Source organism: Hipposideros armiger, unplaced genomic scaffold (assembly GCF_001890085.2).
Source record: "Hipposideros armiger isolate ML-2016 unplaced genomic scaffold, ASM189008v1 scaffold_8, whole genome shotgun sequence".
NCBI lineage: Eukaryota > Metazoa > Chordata > Mammalia > Chiroptera > Hipposideridae > Hipposideros > Hipposideros armiger.
In genome coordinates, this window is record NW_017731358.1 from 2,245,423 (window position 1) to 2,271,200 (window position 25,778).

The 25,778-nt window shown below is 36.6% G+C and overlaps 1 protein-coding gene across 12 annotated transcripts in view; it reads left to right on the forward strand.

Annotated features, from left to right (window-relative positions):
• The window catches only part of DLG1 (discs large MAGUK scaffold protein 1), a 248,247-nt gene that overhangs the window by 65,105 nt on the left and 157,364 nt on the right, over positions 1-25,778 (forward strand). For all 12 annotated transcript variants that reach the window (XM_019651456.1, XM_019651484.1, XM_019651466.1 and 9 more), the window contains one exon: positions 12,956-13,120. In XM_019651456.1, coding sequence (XP_019507001.1) covers positions 12,956-13,120 — 165 coding nt within the window. The remainder of the gene's footprint in view (positions 1-12,955; positions 13,121-25,778) is intronic.

The window sequence follows — 25,778 nt, forward strand, 5'->3', positions numbered from 1 at the left end:
TGGGGGCCGGCCGAGTGGCTCAGTTGGTTAAGAGCTCGCTCAAGAGTTTGAGCTCTGAGCAACAGCGGTTCGAGTCCAGCCCGAGCTGAGCAGCTGCTGAGCTGCCAACAGGTAGCAGGATGGCTCAGCTTAAAAAAACAAAACAAAAAACACAAAAAAACACAAAAAGTAAAAAAAACCATAAAATAAAATAATTGTCTATTTATGAACTGCACAAAGCAAATCATGGTGTATAAATATAAGAAACAGTTACTGGGTTAGAGGATATGTGTATTTATAATTTTGATATATGCTGTGAAATTGACCTTCATAAAGGTAGTACCAGCATACACGCCACAGAGATTTTTTTTTTTTCCCATGACCTAATCAATATAGTTTTATTAAACTTGTATGTTTGGCAGTCTGATAAATGGTATGTCAGTGTATCTTTTTTTTAAGATTTTATTGGGGAATTGGGGAGGGGAACAGTGTTGGGGAACATGGTGTTTTTCAAGGACCCATCAGCTCCAAGTCAAGTCGTTATCCTTCAGTCTTAATTGTGGTGCGCGCAAGCTGAGCTCCAAGTCGTCGCTGCTTTCAATCTATCAATACTTGTGTTGGGGGGTGGGTAGTCCACCATCCCATGCAGGAGTTGAACCAGCAACCATGTTGCTCAGGGCTCGACTCTAGCCTACTGAGCCACTCGGCCGGCCCTATCAGTGTATCTTTAATTTACATTTATTTTGATGTGAGTAAGGTAAACATCATTTCATATATTTAAGAATTATTTATTTCCTGTTCTCCAAACTATTTACTCATTATATTCTTTTCCATGCATAGAAGAGAGAATTAGAAGGCTTTATATCTTTTTCTTAGGGATTTGTAGTCTTTGTGTATATTTGTGGAATTAGTCTTTTGAATTAAAGTTACAAACATTTTTTCCTAATTTTTTACTTTTTGACTTCTGGTCATATTTAAGTCATTTTTTAAACAACTTCTTAGTTTTATGTTACAGTTATGTAGATCTTTGAACTCTGTAGCTATAAAAGATTTGACTAAAAAAATCTTCAGTTTTTATGGTTTCATTTTTAAAATCTCTTTAATTCATTTGGAAAATTTCCTGTGATAGCTACCTACTTTTCCCTTTGCTATTTATTGAATAATTCATCTTTTATTCAATGATGATGATTGGAAATGTCACCTTTATCAAATAGTACTAAATTTCTAAAATAAAGTACTGATTTTCTTCCTTTTTTCACTGATCTTTCTGCTTATACACTGGTAACACCATGTTTTAAATATCAAGGTTTTATAATAAGTTTTAAAATTTGTTGTAGATCACACTCATTACTCCTTATTTGTGGATTTTCTTCTTGCTCGTTATTTCTCATGAATTTTAATTACCTCTTATATTCCTAAATACACATTTAAATAAATGAATAAATTTTCTGTTAGCCTTTTTGTTAAGATCATGTTAAAGATAAAATATAAATAAACTTAGAGAGGGAGATGATATCTTGAAGCTGATTCTTCCTGCCTGGAACATGGTATGTCTTTCCATCTGGTACAGTTGGATACTTAAGATTTATTAATTCCTGGGCATTTTATCTTTTTTGTTTATATTGCAAATATAGTATTTTATTTTATTCTGTCACCTGATTGATTGATATTAGTTTAAATTAGAGGTCTCTGTAAAGGACCAGGTAGTTAATAGGTTTCTCAGCATCATCAATTTCTCAGTGTCACCACTGTATTCAGAAATCAGCTTGAAAGCAGCCCCAGTGGCCATGAACAATACATAAGTTATAAGTGAGTATAGCCCGTACTACTTTATTGACAAAAACAAGCAGCAGGCCATATTTGACAGTAGGCCAGCATAGTCTGTGGACCCCTAAAAACTATTGATTTCTGTATATTCATTTTTTGACTGGATAGCTAACTGAATCCTCTTATTTATAATTTTTCTGCATTTCTCTCATATGAGCTAGCTATTCCTTGATAGAATTTAAATGTAGTTATCATACATTTATATTTATTGTGATCACTCATTTTTAAATTCCTCCTATCTTATTTTATATTTATTGTGGTTTTCATGCATTTGTTTGAACTTTTACCTCCCATTTCCTAACTTTTGCTAATTTTAGATTTTCTTTAAAAACATTTCTTCTCTTTCTCCTAATAGTTTATGGGTTATCTTTCTCATTCCTATACTAATATTTACCATTGAATTTTAATAAACATTTAGAATATTTTTATCAGCATATAAGTTTTATTTATCCCCATACATATAAACACCCACGCTATACACACAGCACCTAAGTTTTTATTGAAATTTGGAAATTAGAATCCAAATTGGTGGTGATTCTGTCTCCTCATTCCCTAACATATACCGTATTTCCCCATGTATAAGATGCACCCTTTTTCGAAAATTTGGGATCTAAAAACGGGGTGTGTCTTATACATCAGACACAGATGAGGACAAGTTAATTGTTGGGAGTTTTGACAGTGATGAGGAGTTGTATGAATTTTATGATGAATAAAACTTGAGTTCACTAACTTTATGTAATACTTTTTTTTTTCTTTCAAATTTCGGGCCCCCAAATTAAGGTATGTCTTATACATGGGAGTGTCTTATACATGGGGAAATATGGTAATAATCATCTGTTTTAGACATCCACATTAAATCCACTATTGCCTTTATGTTAATGTCTTAATTTATTGTTTTTCTCTAAATAAGTATGTTGGGGAAACATGGAACAATGCTAGTAAAACATGCTGTACAAAATATTTCTCTTTAATTTATTACTTAAAGAACAAGTATAGGTTGAGAGGTACGTAGCGAGATATTAACAAAGTAATACTTCTGTTTGTTCAACTGTTTGGTATTGATTTAACCATGGACTAATAAAATACTTAGTAAGTTTTTGGTTTTAATTTCAGCCATTTTAAATTTTCTAATAGATTCAGGAATCTTCATCATTTTCATTATCAGAAAACGAATTGTTTCTAAAGAAAGATATCTGAAAATTATATAACAGCAGTGAAGCAGTAACAGTTAATATTTCAAATTAAAATACCGTATTTGCCGGCGTATAAGACGACCCCCTAACATTTCCACTCAAAATACAGAGTTTGTTATATACTCGCCGTATAAGACTACCCCCTCTTCCGCACACCTTCCACACACCAAATAAAAGGTAAAACAATATCAGATTTGATTTGGCCCACTGAAGTGCAAACAAGCGTATTGTATTTCGTGTCACCACATAACCGTTTTGGCGATGTTGAGCCACCATGTCTGCTACATGTTTTTCAAGTTCTGGCCAGTGTGGGGTGCCTCTTCTTAATGCACACTTACCCCTTGGCATACTCTTTAATGCTTTCTCAGTTGATTTCCAGTCCCGAACCATCTTTTCTGTTACTCCATATTGTCTTGCAGCAGCACAATTATTATTTTCCTTAGCAAAGTTTATAACTTTCAGTTTAAAATTTGCATCATACTTCTTTCTTTTGGCTGGTGCCATGATAGGGATGATAGGGGTTTGACTGGTCGACATTTTCTATGCTGTACTGTACAATGGTGCAGTATTGTGGTTGGCTGTTGGCTGTATACAAAGCCTGATTTGATTGGTCCCTGCTCCCTGTTTGCCCGCCCTGTCACTATAGCAGTCTGGTCCACCCTTGCATCAGCATCTCCCTGGGACCTCACTAGTGCGCAAGTGCGAGCTCTTCAACATTCTAACAGGCACCATGATAGCGCAAAATCGCGAATCTTCAATGCATATGTAAAGAAATACACGGTAACCCGAATTTACCACACTCGCAAAATCGCACACAGCCGACCATACACCCAGTATGGTATCGCGATTCGCGATTTTGCGCTATCATACTGGGTGTATGGTCGGCTGTGTGCAATTTTGCGAGTGTGGTAAAATCGCATAACAGCAAAATCGCATAACAGCCGAGCATACACCCAGCAGCGCTGCTGATGCCTGAACGGTATGTGGAATGAAGTGGGCGGGCATCGGGAGGCCACTATGGCACGGGGCAAGCACTATGGGCAGTCTATCTGAAGTGTACCTGGCGTATAAGATGACCCCCCACTTGGAGGCATATTTTTCAGGGCCAAAAAATCGTCTTATACGCCGGCAAATACGGTAACTTCCAAGTTACAGTAGTAAGTAAGATAATGTCAATATTGTTAACCAAGATTAAGAACAGTGGAGGGTTTCATAGCTAGATAGCAGCTGTAAAAAAAAACAAACATAAAAAGGATGGGCAAATGTATTTAGAATGTTCTTATTATAATCATTTTTAAATCTCCTTCTTCATTCCTATTCTCTCATCCCCATTTTGTAATTCTTTTCCAGTATAAATGCTAGCTAAGTTAGACTTGGACTATCCTTGTAGGAATCTTAATTTTATGCATTCTACTATATTAGCAAACTGGATGTATTTGAAGTTTGCAATGCTAATTTTTTTTTTTTTATTGAAATAGGTTGGGATGGACTTTTAGATAAGAAATATAGATGGATATTGCTATACATTGTAATGGTGGGCCTAGAAAGCTACTTTGAAAAACTTTCTCAAATAATTATTATAACCCAAGGAACTGTTTTTGAGTTATTAATAAATAATAGAATTTTCATTTTGGTAACTGTATTTTGTTTTTGTTTTTTGTTTTTTTTGTTTGTTGGTTTGTTTTTTAGCTGAGCCATCCTGCCACCTGTTGGCAGCTCAGCGGCAGCTCAGCTCGGGCCATGAATCAAACCGGGGACCCTGTTGCTCAGAGCTCAAACTCTTGAGTGAGCTTTTAACCAACTGAGCCACTCGGCCGGCCCTTGTATTTTGTTTTATTAGGCTTTCTTGGTACCAAGTACAAGGGAACTCATACTAAGACATTCCTACTGGCTGAGGATAAGACAATTTGAACTTCATAAAGGGTGTTTGCAGTGGACTTAAACCAATCAAATATGTGCAGTCTATCAATTTATAATGACATTTTTATTATAATTTTTAAATTAAGATATTTGCATGCCATATCATGTACCCTTTTAAAGTGTATAGCTCTGTACATAAGGTTATGCAACCATCACTACTAATTCCAGAACATTTTTATCAACCCAAAAAGAAACTCTATACCTACTAGCAGTTGATTCCTATTCTTCTCACCAGTCCTTGGTAAATACTAATCTGCTTTCTGACTCTTTGAATTTTCCTAATCTGAACATTTTGTATAAATGAAACTATACAGGATGTGACTTTGTTTCTGGTTTCCTTCACTTAGCATGATGTTTTCAAATTCTATGTTGTAGGATGTATAAATACTTCATACCCTTTTATAGCTGAATAACAATAGTCCATTGTACGGATATACCACATTTTGTTTATCCATTCATAAATTGATAGACATTTGAGTTGCTTCCACTTTGAGACTATTATGAATAGTGATGCTGTGAACAGGATGCTGTGTGTACAAGTCTTTGTGTGAATGAATGTTTTTGTTTCTCTTGGATACCTAGAGGTGAAATTGCACAGTTATATGGTAGCTCTTTTTACCTTTTGAGGAACTGCCAAACTATTTTCCAGTGTGGCTGCACCATTTTACATTCACTCCAGCACTATTTGAAGGTTCCCATTTCTCCACATCTTGCCAACATGTATTATTGTCAGTCTTTTAGATTATAGCCATCCTGGTGGGTGTGAAGTGATAATTCATTGTGGTTTTCATTTGCATTTCTGTAACGATTAATGAGATTGAACATCTTTTCATGTGCTTACTGACCATTTATAATCTTCTTGAGAGAAATGTCTATTTAAATCTTTTGTTCATTTTAAAAGTGGATTGTCTTTTTTTGTTTGTTTCAATTGATCCATATATCTTTTTAAAATAATTACTCCGCTCAGGTCCATCCATGTTATTGCAGATGGCAAGATTTCATTCTTTTTTATGGTTGAGTAATATTCTTTTATATATATGTACCACCTCTTATTTATCCATTCATTCGTTGATGGAGATCCAGGTTGTCTCGATATTTTGGCTACTGTAAATAATTCTGCAATGAACATATGGATACACATGTCTGGAGCCATTTGGTATAAGATAACAAAGTGATCTGCAGATGATTGCCACTTGTGCTGGGCTTAGAGGTGCCTGAGAAAGGCTAAGCTGTGAACTGAGGCCCTTTGGGTGAGTGGTCCACAGATGTGACTGGGTGGTGCTCCGGTTACATCTGAAGCCAGTCACCAGGCATGTCAGTTCTGGGGCCTCCTGGGAAGAACTTGGCCCCATGCAGGCCAAGTTCAGCTACAACCTGTGCCCTGCCTGGGACTACCTAGCATTAGCCACAAAGCAATCTGCAGATGGCAGTCATCCACGCTGGGCTTGAAAATGCTTGGGAGAGGCCAAGCCACGAACCAAGGCCAGCTGCCGCTAGTGCCGGGCTTGTGGCTGCTTAGCAAGAGGTACAGGGTGCCCTGAGTCCAGATGCTGCTTGTTTGGGGTTTGTGAACCCTTAAGAGATTTTAGGAAAGTCTGTAGCATTAGCCAAGATAGGCCATTTGTATGGAGAAGCCACTGGATGCAGCTTGGGTGGGCCTACAAGTTGGGTGGGGGTGGGAGGTTCAGAGAATTAGCAGGGCGGGGCAAATGGTGTTGGGTAAGTTGATGGAAACTCACCCTATGTCTGCATAGGTGGGAGGAGGGCTCAACAAAGGAACAGTGGCTTCTGCCAGCACTTCCTGTCTGGGAGAAAGCTGCTCTTCCGGCCCTCACCTTGAAGCCAGACAATTCAGTTTTTCCCTGTATGACCCTGGCACCTTTCAAGCTGCTGCCCCAGTCCTGGAACTCAGTGAGTGAGTTTGTCAGTGAGTAAGTCCGTGCACAGGCCTTTTTTTTTTTTTTTTTTTTTTTAAGATTTTTATTGGGGTATTGGGGGGATGGGAACAGTGCTGGGGAATTGGGGGAAGGGGAACAGACAAGTTGCTGTCTTTTTGTTCTTCAGTCTAGTTGTGGAGGGCGTTGCTTCACTGACCCAAGTTGGCACTATCATTGCGCTCTTCCCAGGCGAGGCACATCATTTGCCGGCTTCTGGACGGCCGCTCACTGCGGCTGCTGGCCGCTCACGCTGGCTGCTGGCTACACACGGTAGCCCATGGCAACCCACTGCCACAGGGGCTGCAGCCTACGCCGTCACCGGCGACTCAGGGCAGCCCAGCTCCAGGTTGAGCTGCTGTTCAGCATCTTAGCTGTAGAGGGCAGTGTCACTGGCCCTCATATGTGGGATCCGAACCGGGGCCCTCTGGCGTCCCAAGCCAGTTCTTAACCATTGCGCCACTCGGCCAGCCCGCACAGGCCTTTTAAGAGGAGTGTCTGGGAGTCCAGCAGCCCTCTGTCTCACTCAACCACAATCCTTCCTGGTTTTCGCAGCCAGAAGTTGTGGGGACTTTTCTTCCTTACAGTGGAACTCTGGGCTGAGGAGCCTGCTATGGGGCTGGGATCCTTCGTTCCTCAGGGGCTACCTCTGCAGCCAAAATATCCCTCCCAATTTTTAACCACCACACGTGGGTGTGGGACCAGCCCAGTTTCGTGTCTCCGCCCCTTCTGCCAGTCTCTCTGTGATTTCTTCTATCTTAAGTTGTAGGACTTCTGTTCAGCTAGACTTCAGGCAATTCTCAATGATAGTGATTCTGTAGTTGTAGTTTTGATGTGGGAGTGAGAAGAGGCCAGCACAGTGTCTGCCTACTCTGCCATCTTGTCGGGAACCTGGGTTGTTTTTTTATTGTTGTAAGAGTTCTTTATGTATTCTGGGTACTTACCAGATATGTATTCTGGATACCCTTATCAAATATTTGATTTGCAAATATTTTCTCCTATGAGTTATCTTTTCACTTTCATGATAGTGTCCTTTGATGAACAAAAGTCTTCATTTTTATGAAGTCAAATGTATCTGTCCTTTTTCTTCTGTTGCTTGTGTTTTAGATGTCATACATAAAAAAACAATTGCCTAATCCAGGGTCACAAAGATTTACAATATGTTTTCTTCTAAGAGTTTTATAGTTTTAGCTTCTATATTTAGGTCTTGATTCATTTTGAAACAATTTTTATATATGGTATCAGAAAAGGATCTAATTTAATTCTTTTTGCATCCAGTTGTTTCAGTATCATTTGTTGAAAAGACTGTTCATTAAATTGTCTTAGCATCCATGTTGAAAATCAATCGATGATAAATGTAAGGATATATTACATTCTGGACTATCCTTACAACAGTATCACAATCTTGATTTAATGTATTATAGCTTAGTAAAAAGTTTTGAAATTGGGAAGTGTGCCTCTTCCACTTTGCTCTTCTGTTTCAAGATTGGTTTTTACTATTGTGGGTCTTTTGCAAGTCCATATGAATATTAGGATTAGCTTGTCTTTTTCTGGAAAAAAAAAAAGCCAGATGACATTTTGATTGAGAGTGCATTGAATGATATATTAAAACCTCCTAATTGCTTTAGGCATATGATACAAACTCAGTTATTCATGTGTGAACCATACCAGTAGGCAACCAAATAGCAGGTGAAGAGAAATGTTTCTTTATATATGTATACCATTTAATAAATTTAAAAGAACTAATAAAGCTAGTGTCATCATTTTGCAACCCACACTGAATGAATTGATTTAGGTATTGAGTATCAAGAGATGCTAACATCACAAAAAGAAATAACCAGACATTATATGCTGCTGCTTTTTTTTTTTAATGTTCTTGATAAATGAACACAGCACCATCTATAGTCTTGTCAGAAGGATTGAATATGAGACTGATCAAGTTATTGCATTCAGCTGCCAATTTATGGGAAATACAGAAGCTAAAGAACCACATTGAATGGCTCCATGAGTTTGGACTTATTATACTGGGAAATCCACAGATCAGATGCCCTGAGTTTTTCAATAATTACAAAGAATAAAAAGGGATCAAAGAATAGCACATATTAAAAGACACTTAAAAGACAATTTTTTAACAATTTCTTTCCTTTTTAGAATGAACCATATTTTTATTTTAAATCCTTTCAGAGACCCCCAAATTACATATGTATATTTATGGATATGGAGATTATATATACAGAGGGTGCCAAAAAATGTATACACATTTTAAGAAAGGAAAAAATTGTATTAAAATTATGCTGATGGTAACCACTTTGGCACTTCTTGTAATTGCAGAAGTCAAATGTGACTTGTATTCATCTTTTGTTATTGGTATATGTTGAGTATTACAATTTTAATACAGTATATTTAGCTATACACACATGAACAAATACATATACTCATATATGTATATATACACACATACACACATATTGCATATGCATATACATATAATGTTTATACATACATACACATACATAAATACACTATTGTTTTGCTTTAAAATGTTGAAAATGTGTGTGTTAGCTTTGAAACATATTTTTCTCATTCCGTAATCTGTGTCATCGTTTCCTATTAGAAGTACGTTTTTACCTACTTTAACTTATACATAATATTTCCTAGGATGACTGTACCATAATTTATTTAGCCCTTCATTTTTATTTTGAGGGTGCATCTATTTGATAGGCAGCTTGTTTCCAATTTTTCTTTATTTCAAACCATACTCTAGTGAATATCCCTCTACATGCATCTCTCCCTAAAGTATGTACTAAGTTGTGAAGTACCTGTAAAGCTTGAAAAGATGGTATCAAGTTTCCTTCCTTATATCATATCTACCACTGTATAAATAAGAGTACTTAGATTTTGCGTCCACTCAGTTGAGTGTATAAACTGTGTTAAGTTCTGTAAATATGTTTTATGTTAACTTCAGTCTTACTCAGGATAAAGTTCGAGAATTCTTTTCATTGGTTTTGAAAGTAATTAAGGTGTTCATGTAAAAATACATTTATTTAAGCTAGCTTATGTTGATGTGGGCCTCATTGTTTTCCATGTAATTATACCATTTCACAGAAGGATTATTTTAAAATTGATGCTGGAGGTTACAGTCAAATTCATAGTTAAGGTTTTTAGAAATATTCTATAATGCATGTGTTTGTCTATATATTTATGCTCTTTAGTGATGCTACCTCTAAGATTAATTCCTAAAAATGGAATCAAGGGGTAGAAACATTTTCAGGGCTTTTGAAACATATTGCCAAACTGCCCTCCAGAAAAAGACATCCACCAGGGATGGGATGATTTATGTCCTTTTCTGTGACTACTGGCCTTGTAATTTTTACTGACTAAAGAAGTCAAGCATGTTTTTCCTACAAGTTTATTCATGCATTTGTATGTCTTTTGTGAATATTCCTATATTACTGTTTGTTGACTATTCTTTTTAAAAACTGATTTATAAAAGAAGCTTACAGTGATTAATAATCCTTTGTGGTTATAAATTCTTTTTTTGAGCCTTGTTTGAGTCATAAAGAGTGTGCTTTGGCGGGGGTGGGGGTGGAGGGGAGCATATTTTAGTTTGTTTAGGTCTTGTGTTTATGCATACGCATTTCCAGCCTGATTGGAGAAGCATGCACTTTTGTTTTCTCCCAGTTCCTATAATTATGATTTCTTTTACTTTTGTGTATGATGTGAGGTAGATTTGGTTTTCTTGAAATTATGTTAATCTCTTAAAAATAGATTGCATAGAATTATATGCGTATATTATGAGAGAGGCAGATTTTTTGTAAATAAAAGAAAAATACTGTTATAGACTAATTTTAAGTTAGAATTTGAAAAGGCTGATTTTCTTCATTTTTGTACAAATGAACTGAATAAGAAAACCAGAGTAATTTAGCTGAATAACTTTAGCTTTTCATGTTGACGACACTTAAACAACTGTATCTTTAGAGATAGTGTTAAGCTAACATTGGGTAAAAAATTGGCAAATCAATATTCAGGGTTTTGAATTTCTTTTTTCTTCTTTAGATTTATTATGGTGAGATACATATAACATAAAATTTACCAGCTTAACCATTTTTAAGTTTACAGTTCAGTGGTATTCAGTACAGTCACTATGTTGTGCAGTCGTCACCACCATCCATCCCCATCTCTTTTCATCTTGTAAAACTGAAATTCTATACCCATTAAACAATAACTCACAATTTTTCCTCCCCCCGCCCAGCCCCTGGCAACCATCATTATACTGTCTATCTTTGATTTTGACTAAATATCTCGTATAAGTAGAATCATATATTATTTGTCTTTTTGTGACTGGCTTACCGGTATTTTATTTAGCATAATGTTCACAAGATTCATCCATGTTGTAACACATTCCAGAATTTCCTTCCTTAAGGCTGAATAATATTCCATTGTATGTATATATCACATTTTGCTTATCCATTCATCTTTTGTTGGACACTTGGGTTTTTTCCATGATTTAGCTATTGTAAATAACACTACTATGAACACGGGTGTACAAGTATCTCTTCAAGACCCTGCTTCCAATTCTTTTGGCTGTATACCCAGAAGTAGAATTGCTGGATAATATGGTAATTGTATCTTAATTTTTTTAAGGAACCACCATACTGTTTTCCACAGTGGCTGTGCCATTTTATATTCCCACCAACAACGCACAGAGGTTTCAGTTTCTCCGCATCTTCACCAATACTTGTTTTCTGGGTGTTGTTGTTGTTATAGTAGTTAATGTCATAAATCCTTTATGCTATGTTTTCTTGTAAGAGTTTTATTATTTTAGGTCTAACATTTAGGTCCTTGATCCATTTTGAGTTAATTTTTGTGTATGGTGTTGGGTAATGTCCCAACTTCATTCTTTTGCATGTGGATATCCAGGTTTCCCATGACCATTTGTTGAAAAGATCGTCTTTTCCCCATTGAATGGTCCTGACACTCGTATTGAAAATAATTTGACCATATATGTGAGGGTTTATTTTGGACTTTTTATTTTATTCCATCATCTGTATAGTCTGTCTTTATGCCAGTACCAAACTGGTTTGATTACTGCAGCTTTGTAGTAAGTTTTGATATGAGGATATGTGAGTTCTCCAGCTTCGTTCTTCTTCATGATTATTTTGGCTATTCAGATCCCTTGAAAGTCTACATGAGTTTTCAGATGGATTTTTCTATTTCTGAAAAAAAAAAAAGTCATTGAGATTTTGATAGGTATTGTATTGAATCTGTAAATTGCTTTGAGTAGTATTGACATTTTAACAATATTAAGTCTTCTAATCCATGAACATGAGATGTGTTCCACTTACTTCTGTCATCTTTAATTTCTTTCTGCAGTTTTATAGTTTTCATTGTACAGGTCTTTCACCTTGTTTGTTAAGTTCATTGCTAATTATTTTATTTGCTTTGATGCTATTATAAGTGGAATTGTTTTTGTAATTTTCTTTTCAGGTTGTTTGTGTATCAAAATGTAACTGATTTTTGTATCCTGCTACTTTGCTGAGTTCATTAGTTTTAAGATTTTTTGCTGAGTCTCGGATTTTCTACGTATAAGATTGTATCATTTGCAGAGATAATTTTACTCCTTCCTTTCCAGTTTGGATGCCTTTTATTTCTTTTTCTGGCCTTATTGTTCTGGCTATAACTTCCATTACTTGGTTGAATAGAAGTGGTGAAATTGACCAAGATTATTCTCAATTTACCATCCAAGTTTCCCCTGGAAGTTGCAAGCCTTTAACAGACTCCAGAGTTCCAAAATAGTTACATCAGACAGGTTCTGCCTGTGCAGTTGTTGTGTAGGTGGGGAGACAGATTCCTGATGCTTCCTATTCACTATCTTTCCAAAATCTGAACTATTTCTAATAATCTAATAATTTTATTAAAATACTGGAATAGCTTTAAAATGGAGCTCTATTTCTCTCAGACTTTATGTGTTAAGCCATAGAATAAACTTCATATAATTAAATATTATTGAGTATTTGGCTAGGTGTGAAAACCATAATTTGAATTGAACTCACTTTGCTTTTCAGGGCTTCTTCATATTTAACAATTTTCTTTACTTTATAGAAATACCGGTACCAGGATGAAGATGCGCCTCCTCAGGAGCACATTTCCCCACAAATCACTAATGAGGTGATAGGTCCAGAATTGGTTCATGTCTCAGAGAAGAACCTGTCAGAAATTGAGAATGTCCATGGATTTGTTTCTCATTCTCATATTTCACCAATAAAGGTAAGATAATTACTTAATTTTGTTGCTGTGAATTATATATTTTGTTATTAGTATAGCTGATGCTCAGAGAGAACTATTCTTTCATGTAGGATTTTTTCCCCTTTGATTGTTTCAGGTTTCATAGTTATAGGGAATTTTACAATATTAGCATTCTTAAAACATTTTTTAATGACTTATTTTATAAATTTTAACCAATAGTACTATCTTTAAGCCTAAAGTTTCCTATGAAGGAAATAACTGTTATATTTGAAATACCACACACTGAAATATTTTTAAATACTTATTTTAAATATTAGTAGGTACAGAAAAAGAGCATTAACAATATTTTGGCAGTCCCAATATGTGGCTTTACCTGGTCCCATTACCTTGTCTTCCCCCTCAGAAATAACCACAATTCTGGTCTCTTATAAAGCTCTGCCACATACTTAGATCTCTAATCAATATGTTATTTATTTTGCCTATCTTGAACTTTATGTAAATGGAATTTAACCACATATAAACTCAACTTGGATTTTTTGCTCAACATTACGTATATTCCTGAGATTCATTATTTTCACTGCTCTAGAGTTTGCAGTTTTATGATTATACCATTTTTGATGGGCATTGAGATACAGTATTTTCAGATTATTAATAGTATAAAAAGCGCTGTTAAAAACATAGGTTATGTATACATATCTTTGTAGGTAACACCAGATTATTTTCCAAGCATTTGTATAATTTACATTTTTAGCAGCAATATATATGGTTTTATTTGATCTATATTCTCATTAATACTTGATATTCTTATTTTTGCCATTGTTTGGGGTTTGTAATAGTATCTCATTGTGATTTTAATGCACACTTCCCTGTTTGATAATGAAGTTAAAAACATTTATTGCTCATTCAGGTTTCCTGTTCTATGATGTGCCCTCTCAAGATTCTTGCTCAGTTTTGTATTGGGTTGTCCTTTTCTGATTTGTACAAATTCTTTATATTTTCTGGATACTTTGTTGGTTGTATGTATTGTGACTAAGGATCATTTCTTACTAATAAAACTTAACCTGGGTTTTTAAATTTTCTCAGAGGAATGATTTCATATTATTCGTTAAAAATTTTGGTGGTTATAGTACCATTCATATTTTCTATTAAGAGCTTTTCCAGCGGTTCAAGTCCAGCCCGAGCTGAGCAGCCGCTGAGCTGCCATCAGGTAGCAGGATGGCTCAGCTAAAAAAAAAAAAAAGAGCTTTTCTAGGTTATTTTTTCTAGGAAATTGTCCATTTCATATTTCAAAACATTAATATCCTGTTATTTTTTTATGTCCATAGCATATTTAAGTGTGGCCCCTTTTTCATTCCTAATGTTTATTTGTACTTTTTCTTTCCTTGATTATTCTTGCCAGTAGATGGTCGATTTCAAAGATGGTGTTTTCAAAGAACTATCTCTTTTTTAAAAATGTTCTCTTGTTTCCCTTTCCATGTGCTACCACCCCAACCACCTTGTTTTCATGTACACATATATACACATATTTATGTAGATATATAAATATAAATGTGGATCACCTACATATCAATTAAAGATTGTGTTTGGTAGAACCAATCTGATCTTCCCTTGGGAGACTAAGGGATTTTAGTCTCTGTTAACTATATCAGAGATACACAGAAAAAAAATCAGTTGACAGAGTTCTCCTTTTTTCTTTCCCTTTTTCTCCTCCTCTTATTTTTTCGCTTCTGCTTTCTTTGACTTTATTCTGTTTGTTTTTTTTGTTCTAATTTCACAAGTTTGTTGCTTATTGCATTATCAGTCTTTTTTGATAATATTTGAGTTTGTAAATTTTCCCTTTAAATAGTGCTTTAGCTGTATCTTTCAAGTTTTAAAATGTAATTTTTTTTTATCTTTCGAACATTTCTTTTTGTTTTCATTATAATTATTTTCTTTGCACCATGATTTATATAGAAATATGTTTCTTAATTTTTAAACACAGGAGACATTTATTTCTTTCATGTCTTCTTTTAGATTATATTTTGTCATCTCATTTTTCCTTTTTATTAATTTGGAAGTTATTTATTCTAATTCTCTTTAATGGTTATCCTAGAAAATTTAATGTCATATTTAACTTTAAAAAAATTTAAAGTTAATAAATATCTTTTACCCTCATTCTGAACAACGTAAGAGCCTTAAAACACTTATTCTAAGAACTCCCTCTTGGCTTTATAGGCTGTTCTTGTCAGCTTGTGACTGTTTTCTCTTGACTGAAATTATATAACCTATTTCCTATTTTGGTGTGTGTAGAGAACCTGCTAGATATGTATAAGTCTTTTGTTTCTGATGTTTTGTATTTCTAATCATTCTGATTGTTTTGTTTTTTTTTAAAGATTTTTTATTGGGGAATTAGGGGGATGGGAACAGTGCTAGGGAATCGGGGGAAGGGGAACAGACAAGCCGCTGTCGTCCTGTTCTTCAGTCTAGTTGTGGAGGACGCTGCTCCACTGGCCCAAGTTGGCACCATCAGTGCGCTCCTCCCGGGCGAGGCAGACCAGTCGCCGGCCCCTGGACGGCCGCTCACTGCGGCTGCCGGCCGCTCACGCTGGCCGCCGGCCACATACGGCAGCCCATGGCAACCAACTGCCACAGGGGCTGCAGCCTACGCCGTCGCCGGCGACTCCTGGCAGCCCAGTTCCAGGCTGAGCTGTTGTCCAGCACCTTAGCTGCGGAGGGCAGCGTCACCGGCCCTCACATGTGGGACCCGAACCGGGGCCCTCTGGCATTCCAAGCCAGCTCCTAACCATTGCGCCACTCGGCCGGCCCTAATCATTCTGATTGTTAACAGACTATCCAGAGTGTGCCAGTTTTTGCACACACTCAACTCATCTTTTGGTAGGTGTTTTGGTAGTTTATTTCCATATTTGTGCAGATTCTGACACAAGCAGACATTTAAACAGGCAGTGAACTAGCATGCATAAAGCATTTTAGATAGCTTTTTAAAAATTTATTTATTATTATTATTATTAATTTTTTAAAGCTGAGCCATCCTGCCACCTGTTGGCATCTCAGCTTGGGCTGGGAGTCAAACTAGCGACCCTGTTGGTCAGAGTTCACACTCTTGAGTGAGATCTTAACCAACTGAGCCACTCGGCCAGCCCCCTATAGCCTCTTTTTTAATTATGATGGAGCCTCAGCTCTCTGCTGTTTCATGAAATGCTTCCTCTAAGCAGATAAAATAGTGTTCCAGAGACATAGATTTTGTTACCCAGAATTTCCAGATGTCTTAGAGATCAAACCTAAGGTGCCATCCCTAAGGGTATAGGCCTCTTCAGAATCTTCTCTTTCCCTTATGCAAGGGTGGATTGTGCTTCTAAATAAATTTATCCAATCCTTGTAACCAGAACACAGTGAATTTCATCAGTGAAAGCCCACTTCATTCATTATAATAGGAAAAACCTTTGGTGTTGATCAGAGATTAATCTAACAAAAAACTTATAGCAGCCATCTCCAAATATGATCTTTCTAATTAAATGCCAACTGATCAGTCTAGGAATGTGAATTCCTAATTAGTACAAATGATTGCCCATAGATGGTTCTCAACTGAGGCTGGACATTGGAATCACTTAAGGAAGTTTAAAAATTGATGTCTGCGTGCCACATCAGAGATTCTGATTCAATTGGACTGGGGTACAGTCTGGCCTTTGGGATTTTTACAAGCTCTTCATGTGTTTCTAGTGTATAGTACAATTGGGCAGCACTGTACTGGAACCTAACTTAATTGAACCAAACATACATATACTTGTTTCCTGTGTTTGTTGAGGTATTTTAAAGTAAATTTATGACATCATCTCTTTATTTATTTGATCCTCACTCTACATTGACAACTGATTTTTTTCCAGTTATTGAGAGAGAAAGCAGTATTACTTTTGTAAGATTCTCACATGCTTTCTTCTTTTTTTCTCACATGCTTTCTTAGTCTGACTCATTGTCCCCTAATTTCCTCATCATAAGAATCAGCTTTACCTGATTCTTTTGATAATTGCTTTAAAATTGTTTTTATCCTTTACATAAAGTTGCTTGTCTTTTGCATATAGCTAATTATTATATGATAAAGGATTATGACCCCCAAGAGCTTTTAAAATACAAATTTTACAGAGGCTCGTTTGAAGGGGTATGCTATTGAGATTAAAATATTCCTTATCATCAGTTATAAAATACAACTTTTCACATTTTATCTTTTCTGAAATTGGTGTACATCTTACAATTTCTGGTGTCTTACTATTGCCTTAGTGAAGTGGCAATTTTGAGTATTTGTATGTAAATCTCTGTGACACATGTTGGTAAGATCAAGAAAGTACAGTACTAGCATCAAAGCGTTTTAGTGTCCTATGGTGATAATTCAGCTGGTCTCATTGAAAAGCAATTGAAAACCTGTCCATCCTTGTAGGCCATTTTTTCTATCTTTTCCAGTTTATTTTCTTCTCTTGGGTATTGACAACATCAATCTCTGAAACAGTTATTAATCAGCCTCTGCTTCTATTTAGAGAGAATGATCCCCTTGCACCACTCCATGTACCTTTGGTTTGCTGACTCTCTACTTTATATGTAGGACAGAGTAGGTAAGGATTTTCATTCCCAAAAGAAATTGTCTAACTTCTTTCTGTTTCTAAATCACACTCTACAGCTTACTTTTTTAATGTGAGCTTTTTTCGTATTATAATATAAACGTCTTACATTTTCCCATGTTAAATTTTAAAAACTTCAGACACCATATTACATAGTATATTTGTACCATAATTTGATGAATACTTCTGGTCTTTGCTATTTGTTATTTCCATTTTTACTAGGTTTTGTAAAGAAGGCTGTAGTCAATAATCTTTGAACATAAAAAAATGTTTGGTTTATTTCCGTTTATGTGTGTGTGTATATGTGTGTGTGTGTGTGTGTGTGTGTGTGTGTGTGTGTGTGTGTGTTTTTCCAGAAGTCAAGTTACTGGGTCAGAAGCATATGAACTTTTTAAAAGTTTTTGATTCTTTTTGATAGACTATATGCTGATACAATTGTAATTTAAGGATTATTAAAGCTGCCTCCCTGTTTGGAGAATTTCTTCCTGCTTCTCCTATCTCATGCATAAGTTACTCTGACAGGTGCCTCATAAAATAATTATTTGAGAAGTGAGATAGATTAGGAGTGGGTGGGTAATAGCAAAATGGTTAGGGTTCCTTTAACTGTATTAGAAAACCAGAAATTTAAAAAACTTTGTTTTGACATAAGGCAAGTTTTAATGTTTTTAAAATTTTTTTAAACCACAAATGTTTTAGGAAGCTCAACAATGAAGTATATTTAAAATATGCTATCAGTGATCAGATTAACAGCCTCTTTTTAAAAAAAAAAAGGTAATATTGGGAGCTTTTCCACTTTTACAGTATTGTGGTTTGAAATAAAGCAAACAAGTAACTATTATATTATACTATACGTAGAATTCCATATATGAATTATTTTTGTAATTTGAAAAATTACCTTTGGATAGTAGTGATGTGAGTACAGTGTAAATTAGGCACTATTTTATTTTTTAATATTTTTTTATTTTTCAATTATAGTTGACATATAATATTAGTTTCAGGTGTACACCATAGTGATTAGACATTTATGTAACTTACGAAGTGATTACTTCGATAAGTCTAGTACCCATCTGATACCATATATAGTTATTATAATATTGACTATATTCCCTGTGCTGTACTTTACAGCCCCGTGACTGTTTTATAACTACCAATTTGTATTTCTTAATCCCTGCGCCTTTATCACCCATCCCCCAATTCTCCCTCCCCCCACAATTTGGCAACCCTTAAAATGTTCTCTGAGTTTGTTTCTGTTTTGTTTGCTCATTTATTATGTTTTTTAGATTCCACATATAAGTGAGATCATATGGTATTTCTCTTTCTCTGTCTGACTTATTTCACTTAGTATAATATCCTCTTATGTTCAGCCGGGTAGTTGCAGATAGCAAAATTTCATTCTTTTTTATGACTAATATTTCATTGTATATATGTACCACTTCTTTATCCATTTATCTATTGATGGACGCCTAGGTTGCTTCCATATCTTGGCTACTGTAAATAATGCAGCAGTGAATATATGGATACATATGTCTTTTTTAATTAGTATTTTGGCTTTCTTCAGATAAATACCCACAGTTGGAATTACTGGGTCCTTCTTTGTCTTTGTTATAACCTTTGTGTTAAAGTCTATTTTGTCTGAAATATGTATTACTACTCCAGCTTTTATTTTCGTTTTCATTTTCATGAAATGTTTTTTCCATCCCTTCACTTTCAGTCTGTGTGTGTCTTTCAATCTGAAGTGAGTCTGTCATAGGCAGCATATGTAAGAGTTTAGTTTTTTTATCCATTCAGCCACCCTATGTCTTTTGATTGGAGCATTTAATTCTTTTACATTTACATAATCATTGATAGGTATGTAGTTATTGCCATTTTGTTATTCATATTTTTTATTTTTTTTTCTTCTTAAAGAAGTCCCTTTCATATTTCTTGTAATAACTGATTTGGCAATGATGAACTCCTTTAGCTTTTTCTTGTCTGGGAAGCTCATTATCCTTCCATTCTAAATGATAGCTTCGCTGGGCAGAGTAATCTTGGTTGTAGGCCCTTGCTTTTCATCACTTTGCAGGCCAGAAGGGATTGACACAGAATATTAAAAGTTTCCTTTGAGAAATCAGCTGACAGTCTTATGGGAGCTCCTTTGTAGGTAATTACCTGCTTTTTTTTTTTTAAATGGGGAATTGGGGAAGGGGAACAGTGTTGGAGAATTGGGGAAGTGGAACATCCAAGTTGTTGTCCTTCAATCTTAGTTGTGGAGGGCGCAGCTAGCTCAGCTCCAAGTCCAGTTGCCATCCAGCCACCTGTCGGCAGCTCAGGGCAGCTCAGCTCAAGGTGCTGTGTTCAATCTTAGTTGTGAGTGGGCGTAGTCCACCATCCCATGTGGGAATTGAACCAGCAACCTTTTTGTTAGGAGCTCATGCTTTCACCAGCTGAGCCATCCTGCCACCTGTTGGCAGCTCAGCTCAGGCACAGCTCACTGGCCCATGTGGGATTCGAACCGGTGACCCTGTTGCTCAGAGCTCGCCCTCCTAACCAACTGAGCCACTCAGCCGGCCCCAGTTCTTGCAGCTTTTGAGATTCTTTCTTTGTCTTTAACTTTTGACATTGAAATGATGATTTGTCTGGATGTGGGCCTCTTTGGGTTTATCTTGTTTGGGACTCTCTGCACTTCCTGGGCTTGTATGTCTACTTCCTTTGCCTGGTTAGGGAACTTTTCCATTATTTCTTCAGATAGGTTTTCAATTCCTTGCTCTCTCCTTCTCTTTCTGGCACTTCTACGATGTGAATGTTGTGCACTTGATGTTGTCCAGGAGTCTCTTAAACTATCCTCATTTTTTGTATTCTTTTTTCTTTTTGTTGTTCTCATTGGGTTTATGTTTCTATTTCTTTGTTGATGTTCTCATTGAGATCATTGGGTATCTTTATAACCAGTGTTTTGAACTGTGCATCTGTTAGGTTGTTTGTCTCCCATTTTGTTGAAGTTTTTTCCTGGAGCTTTGTTTTGTTTTTTTCATTTGGGACATGTTTCTTTGTCTCCCCATTTTGACTGCCTCCCTGTGTGTGTTTCTGTGTATTAGGTAGAGTTGCTGTGTATCCTGGTCTTCATATTCATAGAACGGCCTTACGTAGTAAGTGTCCTGTGGGGCCCAGTGGTGCAGTCTCCCTGGTCACCTGAGCCAGGTGCTCCAGGTGTGTCTTTTGTGTGGGTTTTGTGTGCCCTCCTGTTGTAGTTCATCCTTGGTTATTGTTTGCACATCTGTGGGAGAGATTGACCCTCAGGCTGATTGGTTGTAAGGACTGTCTGTGACTATAGTGGAGGAGCTGTTGTTCAGGGGATGACCCAGGGAGCAGAATTCCCTTTAGCAGGGCTCTGGTGCCTGCCAAATCTGTCCTTTGGGTGTGTCTTTTGTGGAAGTGGTTTTGTGGTGCTCTGATGTGGTCTGAAGCTGGCCTGGGTGTGTTTGTCCTGAGGCCTCTTGGGAGGGACCCTGGCACAGGCCAACGGTAGCCACTGCCTGTGCCCTGCTTGGGGCCACTTGATCTGAGCTACAAAGTGATCTGTAGATGATTGTGCCACTTGGAAGTGCCTGGGAGAGGCTAAGCTGAGAACTGAGGTCAGTTGCCACTAGTCTCAGTTTTGGAGCAGCTTAGCAAGAGGTATGGGGCACGCTGAGGCCAGATGCTGCTTGTTTGGGGGTTGTGAACCTTTGAGATGTTTTAGGAAAGTTCACAGCATGAACCAAGACAAGCTAATTGTTTGGAAAAGCCACTGGAAGCAGCTTGGGTGGCCCCACATGTTGGTTGGGACAGAGTTTCAGGAAATCACCAGGCTGGGGCAAAAGGTGTTAGCCAGTTGATGGAGACTCTGGAGCTCAGAGTAAGTCAGAGTCTGTCAGCGAGTAAGCCCGTGTGATAACCCTTTAAGAGGAATGCCTGGGACTCTAGCAGCCCTCCATCTCACTCAGCCACAATCTCTACTGGTTTCCACAGCCAGTAGTTATGGGGACTTTTCTTCACGTACTGGAACCCTGGGCTGGGGAGCCTGATATGGTGCTAGAACCCCTCGATCCTCAGCCAGGACCTCCACAGCCAAGATATCCTTCCTAATTTTTAACTGCCACATGTGGGTGTGGAACCAGCCCATTCTGTGTCTCCACTCCTTCTATGAGTCTTGAGGATATACAGTTTTTTTCTGTATATCTTTAGTATAGGACTTCTGTTCAGCTAGACTTCAGGCAATTCTCATTGATGCTGTTTTGTAGTTTAGTTGTAACTTTGATGTGGTTGTGAGAGGAGGTGAGTACAGCATTTACCTATTTCACTATCATGACTAGACCCTCCAATTAGGCACTATTCTTCACAATTCTCATAAAGGCTAATAGTAAAATAAATAAATATGTGTATAATTAATTTAATAGATACCTGCTTTAAAAATCAACTGCTAGAATATTAGTTGGTTTATCAAACAGTAAATATATTTAGCAAACATTTATTAAACATCTGTGGTAGTAACTTTGTTAGACTTAGTAGTGGTTAGTATTTTTTATGCAGAGATTGTTATAACACAGTTGATGTAACATGAAAAAAGAGAGAAATTAAACTCTTGGAGTATTCTGAAAAAAGAAAGTTGACATTTGGACAAAGTGTTGAAGGATGTGTACAAAATGCCTATTCAAAAGAGAAGGCAATTACTGGGAAAATAAGTACAGTAGGAGAAGGATAACCAGAGGAAACTAAAAATACAAGAAACGTCATGATATTGTAGCTGATGTTTAGGATGCTTGTTAGGAAATGATGGCAAAGTGTGAAGGATCTTGATCCTGAGCCCTGTAAAGAAGGGTTTGCCATCATGAAATGGACTGTGAAATAATCTCTCAGGTTTTTGTTGGGGGGTGCTGGTGTTGAATTTCAATACTGAAATCTATGAAATAAGATATTGAATTTCAATACTGAAATCTATGAAATAAGATAGTGATTGAAAGTTTATTCAGGCCTTAGCCTAAAGGTAATTAGGATTTACGACTCTGAAGAGGAAACTTTCTTGCCAGTGTTAGGCCTTTTTAAGAGAGAAATTGGAAATATGATGGTGAAAAATCCTAATGAGGATGAAAAGGACACAGTGGGTAATTTTTTGTTGTATATAACAGCTATAAATATAGTACTATGTAAGAACAGTGTAGTGATTCCCAAAATTGAAAATGAACTTGGAATTAGGTAAAATGGTCAGAAAAGTAAATCAAATAAACAAACAAAACCCCAGCCTTTTTCAAAATAGATTTCAATCTAGATGAAGTGACAAGGAGTGTGGGAGGTGCATTACATAGTATGGGATTTTCCAGTGATCATTGAGCAACGTATGATCATAGTAATATGTGCAAAGTAAACATAGTTAAAGAGGGACTTGAAATCGAAGATTGAACAAGGTATGTGAGCAGGCAGTTATTTAAGTAAGTGTATTTCCTAGCTTGGACACATAAGTACTGAAAATATTATCAAATGAAATCACCAGAGCAGTTGGTAATTTTTCAAATATTGTGAAAAATGGGGGTAGCTGAGGAATGGACATAAGCAAATATATGCCTATTAAACTGAATGATACGGGAATAGAATCTTTCCCATTTTGAGTACATAATGGACACTTTTTGAAATAGCTTTGTTTTCACATCTCAGGGACATATTAAAATATTGTTGAAATTATTTTACCTTTTTTGGATGGCTCTGGTGTTCTAGGGTGATCATATAGTTTACATGCAATTTGACCACTAGATGGTGCTCATACAGAAGGAATTTGTATATGTGATGTGATCAGAGATAAGTAACAAATCTGTTATCAATCTTCTCTGTTCAGCCTTCTCTTATCTTAATGCAGTTGTGTGTTTTGAAATTTAATAGTCCAGTTTATAAAGATACAAAGGTAAGGGAAATGCCTATTATGTTGTATTTATAGTACATTGGCATTGTAGTTACTTTGTCATCTTTTTTTAGTATTTTGGGGTTTCAGTATTGTTTTTCCTCTCATCCTTCAACCTTTAAACATTTTTCACTAAGATTATTTAATCCTTGCGTTTGTTACTATCCCCGAAGACTTGTGGATTTATTTGTGAGTTTGGAATGGTGTGCAAATAATTGAGGGCCTATCCTGTATAAATTTTTGAACTGTTGTTACTTCCATTTAATATTATAAATTAAACATCCTCACAGTCATAAATTTTTCATGATCATATTAGTTTATATAATAATGGACTAAATGGATGTACTTAGTTTACTTAAGCTTTCTCCTGTTTGTTTAGAGTTCTGCTATACATAATATTATCGTTCTGTGAAAAAGAATTAAACTGTATAGAAAAAAGAATGTTAATTCTTTATATGTCATATTAAAATGTTAATACTAATTCTTTTTGGTGATGTAGACATTGTGTGTTATATTTTTATTTCATTATATTAAATAGACTTTCCAGGTTTTATAATGAACTTAAATTTTGTTTTAATGGAATAGAGTTTATCTTTTAGCTCTGCTACATGAGCTATTCTAAAGCAGAGATCAGTGAAGTGTTGGCTGCCTTCTGCCTCCCAATCATCATATGAAACCAATTGTGATTGAGGTACATACATGGTTTTGTATGCACGTATTAACTACTGGGCAGTGGATGTGATGATCTTAGATTTTTCTCTGTCTCGTTAGAGGACATTTTCATAAAGAATCCTTTCTCAAAACTCAAAGTTGCTTTCCTGATGTCAATGGATTTGAATAGAGAATCTATACATTGAGAAGTATTTCTTCTCTGTACCCAGGGGATGGATATAAGAGATTGAGCGATCTATCAACTTTAGATTGTTCCCGTGTTCTTTGGCTCTCTAGGATAAGAAGTCTGTGTAATGAATGGCTTACTGTTTTGTCTTTGTTGGTACTGTCTGCAAACTTAAGTAAGAAATTTGTGTTCAATATCCTCATCCATACCAATCCAAAATAACAGAATCGGCCTTCCTTGGATTTTCATCAGATATGGATCAAGGCACATATTTAGGAACCAAACCAACAGCATTTGTATAAACCACACTAATCAGTGCTTTATTATAAGTACCTGGTCCATAGTAAAACTTTATTTTTTTCTGGCAGTTTCATTTTTTTCCTTCAGAGAAGATTCTTAGTTCTCTGTCATCTCTTTGTATTTTGCTCTATTTCTGTCCCCCCCCCCCAATGGATAGGACCAGTCTGTCTAGGGCCACAGAATTGTCAACTACTGTCTGCACAGTCCTTGAGAAGAAGCACCAACTTTCTGCTACAATCTCTGTCACAAAGCATCTTACTCCAAAGAGTCCCACATGGTTCTCAGCCTTTGTTGGGCTATGTCTGTATGTTAGGGATGAAATCACAGTACAGCATTACCATTTTTTTTTTTAAATTGGGGAACAGTGTGTTTTTCCAGGACCCATCAGCTCCAAGTCAAGTAGTTGTTTCAATCTATTGGGTTGTCCGAAAAGTCGTGACACATTTTTGCAACAAAAAAACGTAGAAAAAATACGTCATGACTTTTCCGACAACCCAATAGTTGTGGAGTGTGCAGCCCAGTGGCCCATGTGAGGATCAAACCAGCAACCTTGGAGAGCACTGCACTCTAACCAACTGAGCTAACCCGCCGCCCCCATTACCTTTTTTTCTTCTTTTTTCTTTCTTTGTGGTTTTTTTTTTTTTTTAAGATTTTTTTTTTAATTGGGGAATTGGGGGGATGGGAACAGTGCTGGGGAATTGGGGGAAGGGGAACAGACAAGTTGCTGTCGTTTTGTTCTTCAGTCTAGTTGTGGAGGACGTTGCTTCACTGGCCCAAGTTGGCACCATCATTGTGCTCTTCCCGGGTGAGGCAGATCAGTCGCCGGCTTCTGGACGGCCGCTCACTGCGGCTGCTGGCCGCTCACGCTGGCTGCTGGCTACACACGGTAGCCCATGGCAACCCACTGCCACAGGGACTGCAGCCCACGCCGTCGCCGGCGACTCAGGGCAGCCCAGCTCCAGGTTGAGCCGTTGTTCAGCATCTTAGCTGTGGAGGGCAGTGTCACTGGCCCTCATATGTGGGATCCGA